Source organism: Phalacrocorax carbo, chromosome 5 (assembly GCF_963921805.1).
Source record: "Phalacrocorax carbo chromosome 5, bPhaCar2.1, whole genome shotgun sequence".
NCBI lineage: Eukaryota > Metazoa > Chordata > Aves > Suliformes > Phalacrocoracidae > Phalacrocorax > Phalacrocorax carbo.
Window position 1 is genome coordinate 54,074,711 of NC_087517.1, and position 13,386 is coordinate 54,088,096.

At 49.9% G+C, this 13,386-nt stretch overlaps 1 protein-coding gene across 2 annotated transcripts in view; it reads left to right on the top strand.

Annotated features, from left to right (window-relative positions):
* CD81 (CD81 molecule) overlaps window positions 1–13,386 on the top strand; it is an 85,313-nt gene that overhangs the window by 57,294 nt on the left and 14,633 nt on the right. For both annotated transcript variants that reach the window (XM_064452520.1, XM_064452519.1), the window contains one exon: window positions 6,012–6,126. In XM_064452520.1, coding sequence (XP_064308590.1) covers window positions 6,012–6,126 — 115 coding nt within the window. The remainder of the gene's footprint in view (window positions 1–6,011; window positions 6,127–13,386) is intronic.

Genomic DNA, 13,386 nt, shown 5'->3' on the forward strand with positions numbered 1-13,386 from the left:
TTACTCCATCTTGGCTGCTTTGCAGGTTGTGCTGGAGAGGAGCTGTGGGGAGCCCTGGTTGGGCTCCCTGAGTAGGGTCTGGGTGCTGCTCCCCATCCGCAAAAGGGCTCAGCTTCCAGGCGGTGTAGGGGAAGCTGTAAGCCTGTGCAGCGTGAAAGCCTGTTAAAAATCTCTATTCATCTACCTGAATCATAAAACAGCTAAAATCTGTTAAGCTTTCTTGGCAGCATCCTGCTTCTTGTAAGTAACTGTGGTATTTCACAGGCATTGCGGTGCACACTCTGCTGCTGGCATTTTTACAGCAAGGCAGGAGCTTCTCCCAGCCCTCAGGCTCATGCGGGTTGGGAAGCAGCATCCCGACGGCAGGACTGGCCATGGCTGCGGGAAGCGGTGCTGCTAAAAATACAGCATTGTGAAACTGCTGGCACCTCTGCTTCCCTCCTCTGCCGGCTTGAGCGGATGTCTGCTTTGCTTTGACATGCCGGCAAGCCACCCTATAGTCAGGACTTCCTTCTCCTCCTCCTTGCCAGGAAACCTATTTTGGAGAGGGGTGGAGGGAAGGGAACAGGAGGAAGAGGGCTGGGGGCAGCGGAAGGGACAGGAGGGTGATGCATGTCCCGGCATACACAAGTGTCAGGGGAGCAGCAGGTGAAGGTGGGGGCAGCTCAGATACAGAATGCCCTGCAGTAACAGAGGGAACATGGCTGTTCCTTGCATCCCTAAATCATAGGAATTCCTTCTGGACGGGAGGAGGGACTAAACCATGAAAGACGGGCTTGTTCCTTTATCCCACAGCTGGGTGTGGGAAATTTTGGGGTGAACAGCATATCGGTTGGTAAGGCTCAATCTGGAAGGGAGCGCCACTATGTGCATCGTGGATGGGGAGGCAAACAAAGGCTGCATGCCCGCCATCGTTGTGATGTTGAGAAGGTGATACCCCATCACATGGGATACCACCCCAGCACCTCTCAGGTGGCTGGGGGCTGCCTTTTCCCTCCCCTGGGCAGCATTCAATGGGGTCTTCCCCCTGCCGTGTCAAGCAGGAATGGCCTCCCTGCAAAAAGCAAGCCTTGGGCAGGCAGGATCCAGCTGGAAAAGTCTGGCTGTCTGTGGAAGAAGCAATAAATCTCTGGAAGCTGGAAAACAGCAGTAAAGAGGAAACACTGGAGCCTGCCGCGCCACATCTGCTGTGCTGGCAGGCTGCTCAGGGTGCAATCTCCAGGGTCAGCCTTGTCCTGGGCAGCACTAGTAATGAAGCGGGGATACCATGCCGTGGACTGGTTGCCCCTCTAGGCTCGCAGAGGACTTTTGAAGGGTCAAAGAAGATGGAGGAGGTGTTGTTTTCATCAAGGCGTTGTTTTCTTTTGGGATTTGAGGGGTGTCTGTGGGATCTTTTTTTTAAAATTTATTTTAACAAAGGCATACAAAAGTGCAGGTAGGGGTGGGCAGCAGAATGAAAACTTAAAACACTCCAGGGCAGAGAGTGCAAGGCTGTGAAAGTAGCTGAGAAAGTTAGTAGCACTTAAAATGCTGGAAAATAATCTGGATGCTCCAAGTTGGAGTCCGAGCAGTTGCTTGTTTCAGCAGCATCCACCTCTGCAAGTGCCTTTGTGCTAGCAGGGGAAGGGCTGGATGGGGAGGTAGGCTTGTAGAAAGCAGATCTAAGCAATGCAGTGCTGGCATTGATGAAGTTGCGGCTTTTAGCTTATTGCTTTTGTTAAAGCCGTCCACAGAAATCTAAATGGCGAGCTGTGCTGAGTGCTCGGGGTATATCTGCAACAAGTGACAGCCCCAGCCTCTGAGGCATTCCTGTCTGACTAGCTGGGCCAGCACAGAGCAATGAGGTAACCTGCACGAGGTCATGGGGATTCCCTACAGGAGAAAAAAAAGGGGGCATTTAATGTGTGAGGATATGCAGCCTGGAGACTAGCGGGATGCTGCCATTGGTGGTTGGAGCCCTTCTGGCTCTCCTGTTGGCAAACAGCAGCGGTTGAATGATGGGGAGGGAAGAAAATACCAAGCTTATGTTTGGAACAAGTTGTGTTAAAAATGAGATTATCCCAAGCAAGGTGCAGTGGAAGGCAGGGTTACTGTGAGCTGATGATGTTTTCTTCCTCTTGCCTTCTTTCCTTTGGGAAGAAAGATGCTTTAATTACATTCTGTGCTTCTTGGTGGTGGAAGGATGTATGGTTTTAATGGAAAAAGTTACTCATTGTAGCCTAAGCCCTGTTTTCATTAGTAAGTGAACATTGCTTTCTCTTAAGAAATCCAGCTGCTGTTGGATTAAAACTTCCATTCAGAGGTTCTCTGTACTCTGTTTAAAAAAAATGCAAGTGGAGTCAGGCAGTGTGGGAGAGACAGAGGTGGGGTGTTCCTGGGGCACATTCGGGCTTAAACCGGGAACATCTGGAGATGGTTCCGCTGGCTGCCATAGGCAGGCCTCACCACTGGGGTGGGCTTGATGAGTCAGAAGTGGCTCTATCCCTTCAGCTGATGCTCCCAAATGATTAAGAAATATTTTGAGGATAGCTTGCAGCCTGCTTTTGGTTTGGTGTTGGGCATTTTGGGGCAAATTTTATTGGAAATCAGCTGCCGCTCCTTGCGCTGGTGTCACCCCAGCCTCGCCGTGGGTGGCACGGGGTGCTGGGGTGGGTACTGCTGAGTGCAGAGGGCAGTGTGCCAGGGCAGAGCAATGCTTCCCTGCAGAGGGAAAAGCAAATCAAAAAGGGCTGCAGTCTTTTCTTTACCTCTCCCAGTCAGCACAGAAAGCCCAGTCTTCCTCAGGGCCTCTTCTGCCCTGGAAGCCACCAGCCACTGAGAGACCTTTTCCTTAAGAGTGGCACTGATTAATTTGGGGACATTCTCTTTCGCCTGAGAGGATAAACATGGGCTTCATTATGTCTTCAGACAATGAACAAGCCATGCTAGGCTGGATCTGGGTAATTTTCTGTGAAGCCATGAGCTGCCTTATTTGGAGCTGGGTTTGAGCACGGACCAGGTTTTGTGACTTTTCTCCATAGCCGGTGTTTGGAGAACCTCAGTCTCTCCCAAGCACGAGAGGGATGGGGGACCATGCCAGTGGGGAAGTTGCATTACTTGCTCTGGGAGAAGTGTTAAAAGCTGATTATTTCGGTGGCAAATTGAGGAAAGGCTGGTAAAATCTTCCCTCCCTCTCCAGAGAGCTAGTGAGGATTTTCTCCCTCTGATAAGCGGAAAAGCCCCCTGCTCAGCTTGCCCAGTGAGTTTTGCACAAAATGTGTGGTTTTCTCCCAGCTTGGATGGTACCCCTGTACAAATCTCTTGGCTGGGATTTGTAAAAGTGGGCAAGGAGGAAAACTGACCTCCGAGGGGTAAAGCTGGACTCCCACCAACGGCCTATCTTGTAGATCCCAGTCCTTGAGTGTTCACCGAGGCTTGCTGCGCTTGCACAACTGCAGACTTTGCACTTCTACTGAACAAACTCTTTTTTTTAACATGACCTTCATGATGCCTCTCATGCTGTAGCTGACCCGACTTAGACCCTTTTGAAAAAACTCATGGTTCTGCTTCTGTACTCTTTAGTAATCTTCCCTTTTTCAAGATGAATGGCATCGAGCATTTAGGATGCTCAAAATTAAATCAGCATTTGAACAGGCGCTTACAGCCTTTCCTAGAAGTGATATTGAATTCTCAGGGGTTTGGTTGTTTAGGGGTGGGGTTTTTTGGTTTGGTTTGGTTTTGTTTTATTTTGGGTTTTGTTGGGTTTTTGTGTGGGTTTTTTTTACATGTGTGTTTATTTTTTTTTCACCTCTCTCTCATGGTTTTAAATGGAAGAGGGGTGTCATGGAGAACACAGCGAGTCCTGCTGGAAATACTCTGGCTCAAGTTCCTCTCAGTGACACCTTCCCCGCTGCAGTGCCCCCCATCCTCTGCTGCCATTCCCTGCCCCTCCCTGGAAGAAAAAAGAGTGAGGAAGTCAGTCATAAAACTTCACATTATTTGGACATAAATATTCCAGTAGTAAGCTGGGTTGATGCAGAACATTTCCTCCCATGTCTGAAGCATGTTTTTATCCTTGGCCTTGGGGCTCTGTCCTGCGTGTCTGCATGCACACCTGTGTGTGTGGGAGTGCTCTGTTCTTCTGCTAGACAAGGGTGGAGGCAAGGCAGTGGTTTCAGCCTTGTCAACTCACAGAGCTGCTCTGCTCTGTTGAGCATCCTCATGGTAGCCTCCAAAAGCAATGTAGTTGTGCCTTGGCCTCAACCAAGGCTTTGTTCTGCTTCAGTCCCTGTATTAGGACATTAAGGAAAGCCATACTTACCAGAGGAGCGGGAGAGCACAGTCCCAGCTCGCAGCCCACCCACGGGAACCTGCATTACAGTTTCTCTTTTTCTATTGTGTTATGACATTAAATGGGCAGTGAACTGAGCAGTGGCAGTGATGGCCACAGGGGTTCCCGTGCTCATGGGACACCTTGAAAAAAGTCTTGATATTAATCAAAGTGATGCTGCAAGGGCAGCTGGTGTGAATCCTTGTCTGTCCCTGTCATGGTTTAGCCCCAGTCAGCGACCAAGCACCACGCAGCCGCTCGCTCACTGGTGGGACTGGGAGAGAATTGGAAGAGTAAAAGTGAGGAAACTCGTGGGTTGAGATACAGACGGTTTAATACGTAAAGCAAAAGCTGCGCATGGAAGCAAAGCAAAACAAGGAATTCATTCACTGGTTCCCTTTGGCAGGCAGGTGTCCAGCCATCCCCAGGAAAGCAGGGCTCCATCACACGTAACAATTTCTTGGAAAGACAAATGCCGTCAGTCTGAATGTCCCCCCTTCCTCCTCCTTCCCCAGCCCTATATACTGGGCATGACGTCATATGGTGTGGAATATCCCTTTGGTCAGTTTGGGCCAGCTGTCCCGGCTGTGTCCCCTCCCAACTTCTCGTGCACCCAGCAGAGCACGGGGAGCTGAAAAAGTCCTTGACCAGTGTAAGTGCTACTTAGCAACAGCTAAAACATCTCCACATTATCACCACTGTTTCCAGCACAAATCCAAAACATAGTCCCATACTTGCTACTACTAAGAAATTTAAATCTATCCCAGCTGAAACCGGGACAGTCCCCTCCTGATGTTGGATGCCCTCAAGACGCATAGGGAAAGGAGTGATAGGATCTAACACAAAGAGTGTGGTTTCTTAGTCATCTGTGTTCTCCTAAACACTCCGCTAAATGTCAAGACGTGGACATAGTGAAGAATGTGTTTTCCAGGAGTTGGAGGTATTTTGGATCCTCTGCGAGTGGGTGTGGCAGCAGTTCAAAGCCACGATGTCTCTGCTCTTGCTCGGCGTTACTAGCAGTTTTACTGCCTTTTGGTGTCACGTTGGTTGGATAAGGCTCTCCTGAGGCAGAGCAGCTTTTGGGGGTGCAGAAAGCTCTGTCCCACTTGGTCTGCTCAGACTGGAAGCCTGATCCTGGATGGGAAGTAATGTGTGTGTGAGCCTGGGGGCAGAGGGAAAAACTGACAGTCCCCCCCACTTTGAGACACGGTTTCCCCATCTTCCCTACCCAGTTCTCAGCAGATCAAACAAAACCCAAAACCGTGTTTGTACATCACAGAGAAATGAAATGGGAAAAGGGATTAATTGGGGCTGATCCTAAAGTCTGTTCAAAAGTTCTCCTAAAAGCCTCAGTCGCACATCTTGTGCTTCTTGGGTAAGGCTCAGCCTTACCCATTTTAACAGAGCGACAACATAGCTCTTAGGAAAGAAATCATCTGCAGGAAAGGGCTTTGCACATCCCCAGAATGAGGGGTCTTCTCATAAAGCAGGTGGATCGTGTGGCTCACGTGCTGTGGGGCACAAAGCATGTTGCAGGGGCGGGACGATGGTTAGGAAGGATATTCTTGTACATGAAAGAAGTCGATAGGAATTTGCAGAAAGATTAAAAGCAAGCCTTCTGCTCCTGCCTGAAAACTGCTGCTCCAGGTCTGGTGCAGCCAGAGCAGTGGATAATGCCTGCTTCCCTCTGCTTTCTCCCCAGCTGGCAGGAGGCATCATCCTGGGAGTGGCCCTGTGGCTCCGGCATGACTCACAGACAACGAATATTCTCTACCTGCAGCTGGGGGACAAGCAGGCCCCCAACACATTCTACGTTGGTAAGTAGGTCTGGGGATGCTGGCGTTGCTGCATGGGCGTCGTGCTCAATGGTGGACAGCATCATGCCCAAAAGCAGGGCGGAAAGTCTGGGTGAGCAGCAAGGGGGTTAGACTGAAAATACCTCCCACTTCCCCCATACTCCCAAAAATATCCCCTGCCGAACCAATCAAAGCGTTATTAAATGTTGGCTTTGGCCCAAGTGTAGCAAAGTCACGGCAGTAATAAGCGCAAAAAGACATGTTGCAGCATAGCGGGTTTTCTTCAGTGCCATTCTCTGCTGCAGTCTCCCCCAGAGCACATTTGGGAAGAGGGGGGAATGTCTTGGAAGCGTGTCTCATTTCCTATCCAAAGGGATGTAAAAGTAGCCGACAGAGCGGCTGGCAGTGGAAAGTGAAGCTCGGCGAGCTTGTGACTCATGTTCTCCAGGGGGGGCAGGTGGAGCCTCTGTGTGTTACAGTTAAGCTTATCATGATTTTTACTAATTTGACAGCATGCTGGCTTGCTGGAAGATGAAAACCCTTATTTTTGCCCTATTCTTCAACAATCCCTTGCAGGCAAGAGGGAAGCAGCTTGCAGGAGGGGCTGGCTTGGAGTGCAGGCTGCTGGGGCTGGGAGTGAGGACCCATCTGATCCAATGTCCTGTTTGTCCTTGACCTTTGCTATTTAGAAGGCGATGGGGAATGGACTGTGGATCCCACCACTGCACTGGCTTTATGACTCTCATGAACAGCCCATGATTTGATGCTGGCTGTCTTTTTGAAGTTATATTCAGCAACAGATCGGCCTGGATTCCTTCTGGTGGCTGTAATTTCCATGCAGTAATAACAGCAGAGCATTTCTTTCAGCTGCTGCCTCTCCCAGCCAGCCCTCTGGAGTCTGAAGGCTGGGATTTCTTTTTGCTTTTCCTTTTTCTTTTTTTTTTTCCCTTCCCTTTTTCCCCCCTCCACGACTGACACTCCCTCCTTTTTCTCCTTTGGGATCCAACATACGCATGCACACAATGCTCCTGCTTTGGGAGCAGGAACCTCTCTGGTGTTGACCTCCAGAGCTGCTGGTTTTTGTTTTTTGTTGGGTGCCCCCACTTGGGCAAACCACTTTTGGCATCTGGCACGAGGCGCTCGTCCCAGGATCTCTCAGGAGGCTTTTAAAGGCCAGCCAGCCTTTGCCATGGCACTGCAGGACAGGGGAAAGAAATAAAAACTGTTGGAGGAGGAAAACTTGCGCCATGGGGTTTGTACTTGGTGAGGAGGGGGAGTGGGAAAGCGGCACTTTGGTGTCTTCTGATTTCTCTGTTATTTCCTCTGCCCCAAAGTTAAAGCTGTTTCGTAAAGGCTGTTTTCCCAGGGTGTCTGTGTGTTACAGGACAGGAAAAATAATTAACATAGCTGGTTGGTGTGGGGGATTTGACGGCAATGGGGAAGCGGAGGAAGGAGGATGTGGGGGCAGCAGGGGAGCTACTGGGGTACCAGGCGTGATGCTTTCATCCTGCTGCAGGGCTTAATTTCTCCTCTGAAATAAGGCAGGCTTCCACCTCAGCTGTTGCTCAGGTCCCTTGATTGCAGCTCTCATTCATGGATCAGGCTTACTCCAGGCCCCACTGCAGAGTTTGCCGCTTGCAAAGGGGAGAGCTGCTTGGGAAAGAAAGGGTCCGGCCATGCAAGGGTGCAGGAGGAGAGGAGTGGCCCTTGCTCTCAGCTTCTCAGTAGCTGGATGGTCACAGGCATCTGCTCTTGCAGCCCCCGCAGGCACAGGCAGCTGTTCCCCTGCTCACCCATCCAGCCCACGAGGATGGAGTCTTGGGGTTGGGGTTTCCTTTAAGCAGTATGGCCTCCCCGGCACTTTGGCACTGCATCCAAAGAGTTGTCTTGTGGGCTGGCTTGGGAGAGTATTAAACAAGCTCTTGTTATTGGGCATTTCCTCAGCAGGGCTTGCAAACCATCTGATCCCTTAACCACTTGTTGTAGTCTTGGCCTTTGGCACTTCCATTTTGGCTGTGGACCCAGTGCTCCAGTTAACTGCTTCAGCGCTGTAAAGACCAAGTGGTACCAGGGATAGAGGTAGCTGGAGCACCATAGTTTCATGCTTTTGTGACTATGAAGGAAAATATTTGCTTGTCATCAGAGCTAGGCTTATGGTCTAATATGCATTTATTTCCTTTACTTGTAGTTGAAAAACTAAAATCCTTCTTGCCTCTTGCCCTTGTATAACACTGCATCTAAAGTGCTCTGCATGTCTGGAGGCCGGGCAAGGTGTTGATAGCAGGTCAGAAAGCATCCTTGAAGATAGGTAGAGGCATTGGTAAGTTGCATGCGAATAACTGGTTAACCAATTCTTAGCTATTTATTGACCCTAAACATAAAGTACTCTTAAAAAAAATATTAAAAAATAATTAACAAAAAACAACAAACAAACAACAACAAAAAAACCCAACCCTGTGATTCAATGAGCTATGAGAGGCTGCGGGAGAAGGCTGAGCTGGTCCATCTCTGTTGTTACCAGTACAAACTGGAGCAGTCTGATCTCTCTAAGTTGGTCCTGGGGTGTCACTGGTGTTAAGAGCCCCTGGGGATCCTGAAGAGGCAAGTGACACCAGACTTACTGCTTTTGCTCCGTCTTGGTGAGATAGTAGTAAAGGTAACGTGACAGGGGACAGCCAGGATCCCAGTCCTTCAAGGATTTGGTTATGTGATGCCCAGAGATGGGTGCTGTGGGTGAAATGGTTTCAGCAGGGTGGGGTCAAAAGCCTCGAGTCTTGTTCACCTTGCATCTCCACCCCTAGATTTCACATTTCCCCCCATGCTGGGCTGCCTGTGTGCTGGGAGCATTGCTGGGTGCCCATCCCTGCTGCCCGCCCTTCCCATGCTTTCCCTGCAGCTGCCCAGCGAGGAGCGGAGTGCGGCAGCTGGATGGTCTCGGCTTCACTCTCACCCGCCAGGTCCAAAATAGGAAATCTGCATCCAGCTGCTCACAGCAAGTGACAGGGCCACAGGACCTGCAGCTCTCATTAGCTTGGTGCTGGCAGCGGGGCCAGCCACAAAGAAGAGTGCAAAGGCATCCAGAGCTGGGGTGTGGTTTCCCCCGTCGCTTTGGGGGCGAGAGGGGGTTGGTTTTGCTTCTGTTTAGGTTTTTCTGTGTTTTGTTAGTACATCCTCTGCTGCCCAGTGCCTCCACCCCAGAGTGTGGTGGCACCGACATTCCTTGGGAAGGGTGAAAGGTTTCGGACAGGCACGCAATGGCAGGTTAAACTTGACCACCAAGTCTGCTGCCACCACTCTCTTTTTCTGCTGTCCTGCTGGGTGTCTCTGCCCCAGTAGAAAAGCAACAGGTTTTGATTTTGGCTTTTTTTTTTTTCTATTTTGTTTTTTTTTTTCCCCTAGGAACTGGGCTGATGATTGTGGATCTGGCTCCCAAGCAGGTCAGGCAGCAAAGCCTGTGGGAGACAAGGGGGGCACAGCTGGGGGCAGCAATGGCTTTGGGCTAATTTTAAGGCTGTGAGTGTGCCCACAAAGCGGTGTGCTGTGGTAGCGCTGGAGGGGAGACTGGCTAACAGGAGCGCAGGCTCTCTAATGAGGTGAATCACAGACTCTTTGCCATCCTGCTCTGTAAAAATACAATTCAGGATAATAATTTCTGCCCTGGAAATGAGTTCAAGCTGCTTTTCACGCAGACTGGGCTGGAAGAAACGGGCCAGAAAGCACAGGGATGCTTTGAAGTCTTTCTCACAAATGAGTACGCATCTGAGTTGAGCTGCAGTCGCATCTGCACGCTTGCCAGGGCAGTGTCCATCACTGGCAGGCTTTCACAGGTGTCCTCAGGAATTTTGGATGTACTGTCGTGAGGCTTTGCTGGCCTCAGGGGGTTTGACCCTTGCAGAGAGGAGGGACTGCTGAGCGGCACTGTGTATGTGGGTAGGAACTGGGACACCTGCGTCAGTTTCCCCAGGGCTTGCCCACTGGCCCTGCAGCATGTGAGGATGCTTTGGCCACTCTTGCCATGGGTCCCAGGTGTGGCCAGCAGTGCGGAGCATCCTGGCACATCAACCAAACAGACTTGCGTTGGTTAAGCAGTTATGGAGGAGCTGTCTCTTCTATTCATAACAGCAGCTTTTTTTCTTAACTGGCCTTTCCAGGACTGCCTGGGACAAAGAGCAATGATGTCCAGGGTTTCAGAGGCATGTTTTTTGTTGCAGAGGGGGTTGCACTGAGCTCTGGTGTGGTGCAAAGGCTTTGGAACCCAGCAGTGCTCAGTGAGTGTGGACCTGCCGTGAGCACTGGGGAGTTCTTGGTTTCTCTTCCTGCTCCCATCCTTGTCCCCATCCTTCCAGAAATATTACACATCTTTAAAAGGTGGTGCCAACTTTTGTATATTGTGGGTTTAGGCTCAACAGCAAATCTTTTGCTAAACTTGTGAAAGGGCTAGAGAAGAGCCCAGGAGTCCTGGTCTCTAGGTCCTGTAACACACACTAGTGGGTTTTTACCACCTTCTTTTTTGGCGTGAGGCACTGCAGCAATCCTTGCGGATGCACACAGCTGGTTCAGCACCGGAGTCTTGTCCCACCCATTTGTGCTCCACTTCTTCAAGGCTCTGTGTGTTGGTGGTTTACCAGTAGAGACATGAGCTGTGGCCTGGCTTGCATGCTTGGGGTGGAAACCAAGGTTTCCATTTGGCTTTGAACTACAGTGAGCAAAATGGATTATTTAAAAAATATATATATATGTGGATTTTTTTAATAATAGAAGTACATGCGTTGTTCTCTTTTGGAAATAAACTTATTTAGAGTTAAGGGCAATTTAATTATTTAATCCCTTTAAAGGAAAAAAAAAGGCTGAGATTTACTGGTTCTAGATTTTTCTCTAATCACTTTCAGATCAATTCCTTCAATAATAGTGGAATTCTTTTTAAAACAGTAGTTTTGAGGCAAAACACTTTGTCAGTACTTCCCTCTAAGTATCTGGCTTACACCATGAACCTGACAATACAAAAAATCCTGGTTTTGTGTTCTTACCATAGAATTCAATTTCTCTTAAAAAAGCAACTTGTATTTAGTTGTACTTCAGTCTACCTTCATTGTGACCAGCTCCTGAGATTCATTTATTCTGTAGACTACAATTGGTTATGACTTAAGGGCATAAACTTGTGCCATCAGGTTATTTTGAGTTCAGATCTCTCCAACTACAAATAATGTAGTTCTCCTCTGTTGTCCCCTCCCATTAGCTCTGCCACTGGGAACCCGAGCCAAAGGTGGCTCCTTGCTCTTCAGAGCTGTTTAAACCCGTAGCATTGACAGTTTTCCTTTGAAAACCTGCCACATGTTTAGGCATGCAAAGTCCACAGGAAATCCTCCAGCGGGATTTAGGCTCTGTCAGTGGGTGAGACCCCAGGCATGTAGAGACGTCTGGAAGCGTTGTAGGCTGGGGCAGCAGAGGAAGGGCCGGCATGCCCAGCTGGGTCTCCTGTGCTGAGTCACCATCGTCCATTCCAGAGCTGGAGATGTGCAGCAGACCTCTTCCCAGCTCTTGTGGGCACACCAACGTAACGAAACTAAAGCCTCCTTCCAGCATTTCCCAGGTAGGCGGAAGAGAAGAAATCTGACTGTGGCATCTCGGGGTGGAGTCTGTTTCAGTACGAGTGTGCACACACAAGGATGTTGTTTGGGCTTTTCTCTACCTCCCCTTTGCTTTTCTGATGGAGGGGTGTCCTTTGCTTCCTTCTTGCCTTGTTCTTGCGGACAAGGGCAGCATGTACAGCCTTTCATCTCCCCTTGTGAGCCACGTGCCTCCAGGAGAGCTCTCCATCTGGAAGTCATTAGCAGCCACAGAGCAGCAATGTTTTTCTTGGGAAAGGGGGTGGAGAGGAACAGAGGGGCTTCCCAGTTCTTGTCTTCCAACAAACTCGTTCTTATTCTGCCCCCACTCTCCTCCTTGCCCCACTTCCAGGAAAGCACTGTTGGCTCTGCTGGGCCAATTCCACAGGGCAGCTGGACAAATATGTCCAGGAGTCCCTCCCTCACTCGCTGGCTGGCTGGTGTAGCCACCCCTTCCCTGCTGCTACCCCTATCCTGGAGGGACCTTCCACTCCCTCCCTGTATCTTGTCCCCAAGTCACAGGGAAGCATGTTGTGGTCAGGACTTCTTGGTACAGAGAGGGTGTTCTTCCAGGCTTCATAGTGTGATGTAGGAAGGAGTCTCGCTCCTACCACTGTCGGATGGGCCCACCCTTCCCTGCAGCAGGGGTGGTGGTGAGCCCCGTGATGATCAGCATCTCCAGGCCAGGAGCCATGGGCAGGGTAGGCAGTGCAGCCTGCCCTCCCTCCCTCAGAGGCTTACAAAACACTTGGATGTGCAGAGTATCCCCCCGGGAACCTGTCTGTCAGGACAGTAAACCCGAAAATATCTTCCCCTTTTTAAAGATCATCTTGTGGAGAGGGCAGGCACGGCTTGGAGAGCCACCCGGGCTTCCTGGGAAGCACAGTGTGGTGCTGGGGGGGGTGTTTCTTTTTTCTTTTCTGTTTTGTCTTTTGGAAACATTGCCATGGTGACAGGGGGGAAGAGACTGGCTTCCATTAGCTTAACAAGTTAAAGATGCCAGGAGAACAGTGAAACGGGGGGAGAGGTAGGGCGCTGCCCAGGAATGCCCATGCCTGGAGCTCCAGAGCATCTCCAGTGGGGATGGTGGCGCACGGGGAGGAGGGCTGGTTGGGGCTGGCCCCCTCCCTGCTTGTTTTAAAGGGACTCTGCTGTGCTTGTTACTCATTTGTTTTTTCATTCTTTCTTTTTTTTTCTGTTTTTTTTTTCTGCTTTTTCTGCCTTTTTTTTTAACATCTCAGTAGAGACAGGATGTAGGTTTTGCAACCCTGCAGACACCAGCTATGCTGCTTTAATGCCAAAGCAAGTACTGACATTGAATACTTCCTTCTTCTCTCCCTTTCCTGCTCCCAGAATTGTGGCTAAAGCTGTAGGAGGTCCCTGCAGCCTAAAGCAAAACATGGCCTGGTTGTATCAGGGAAAGGGGGATGATATTTCATCCATTGCTGCTGCTTTTTGTGATGCATTTACATGCTGATGCTCTTGAGTGAAGAGATCCTATCGCAGTTGCTGTGCTCGTGCTTTGAATTCAGACAGGAGTCTGAATCTCTGTAACGATGAGATGAAACTAAGATCAGTTGTCTGTCTTTTTCCTAAAGCTTTCTGTTTCAAGGCTCCATCTCAAAAGGATGCCTAGAGGACTCCAGGCAATATTGACAGCACTTGTCCCTGTGAG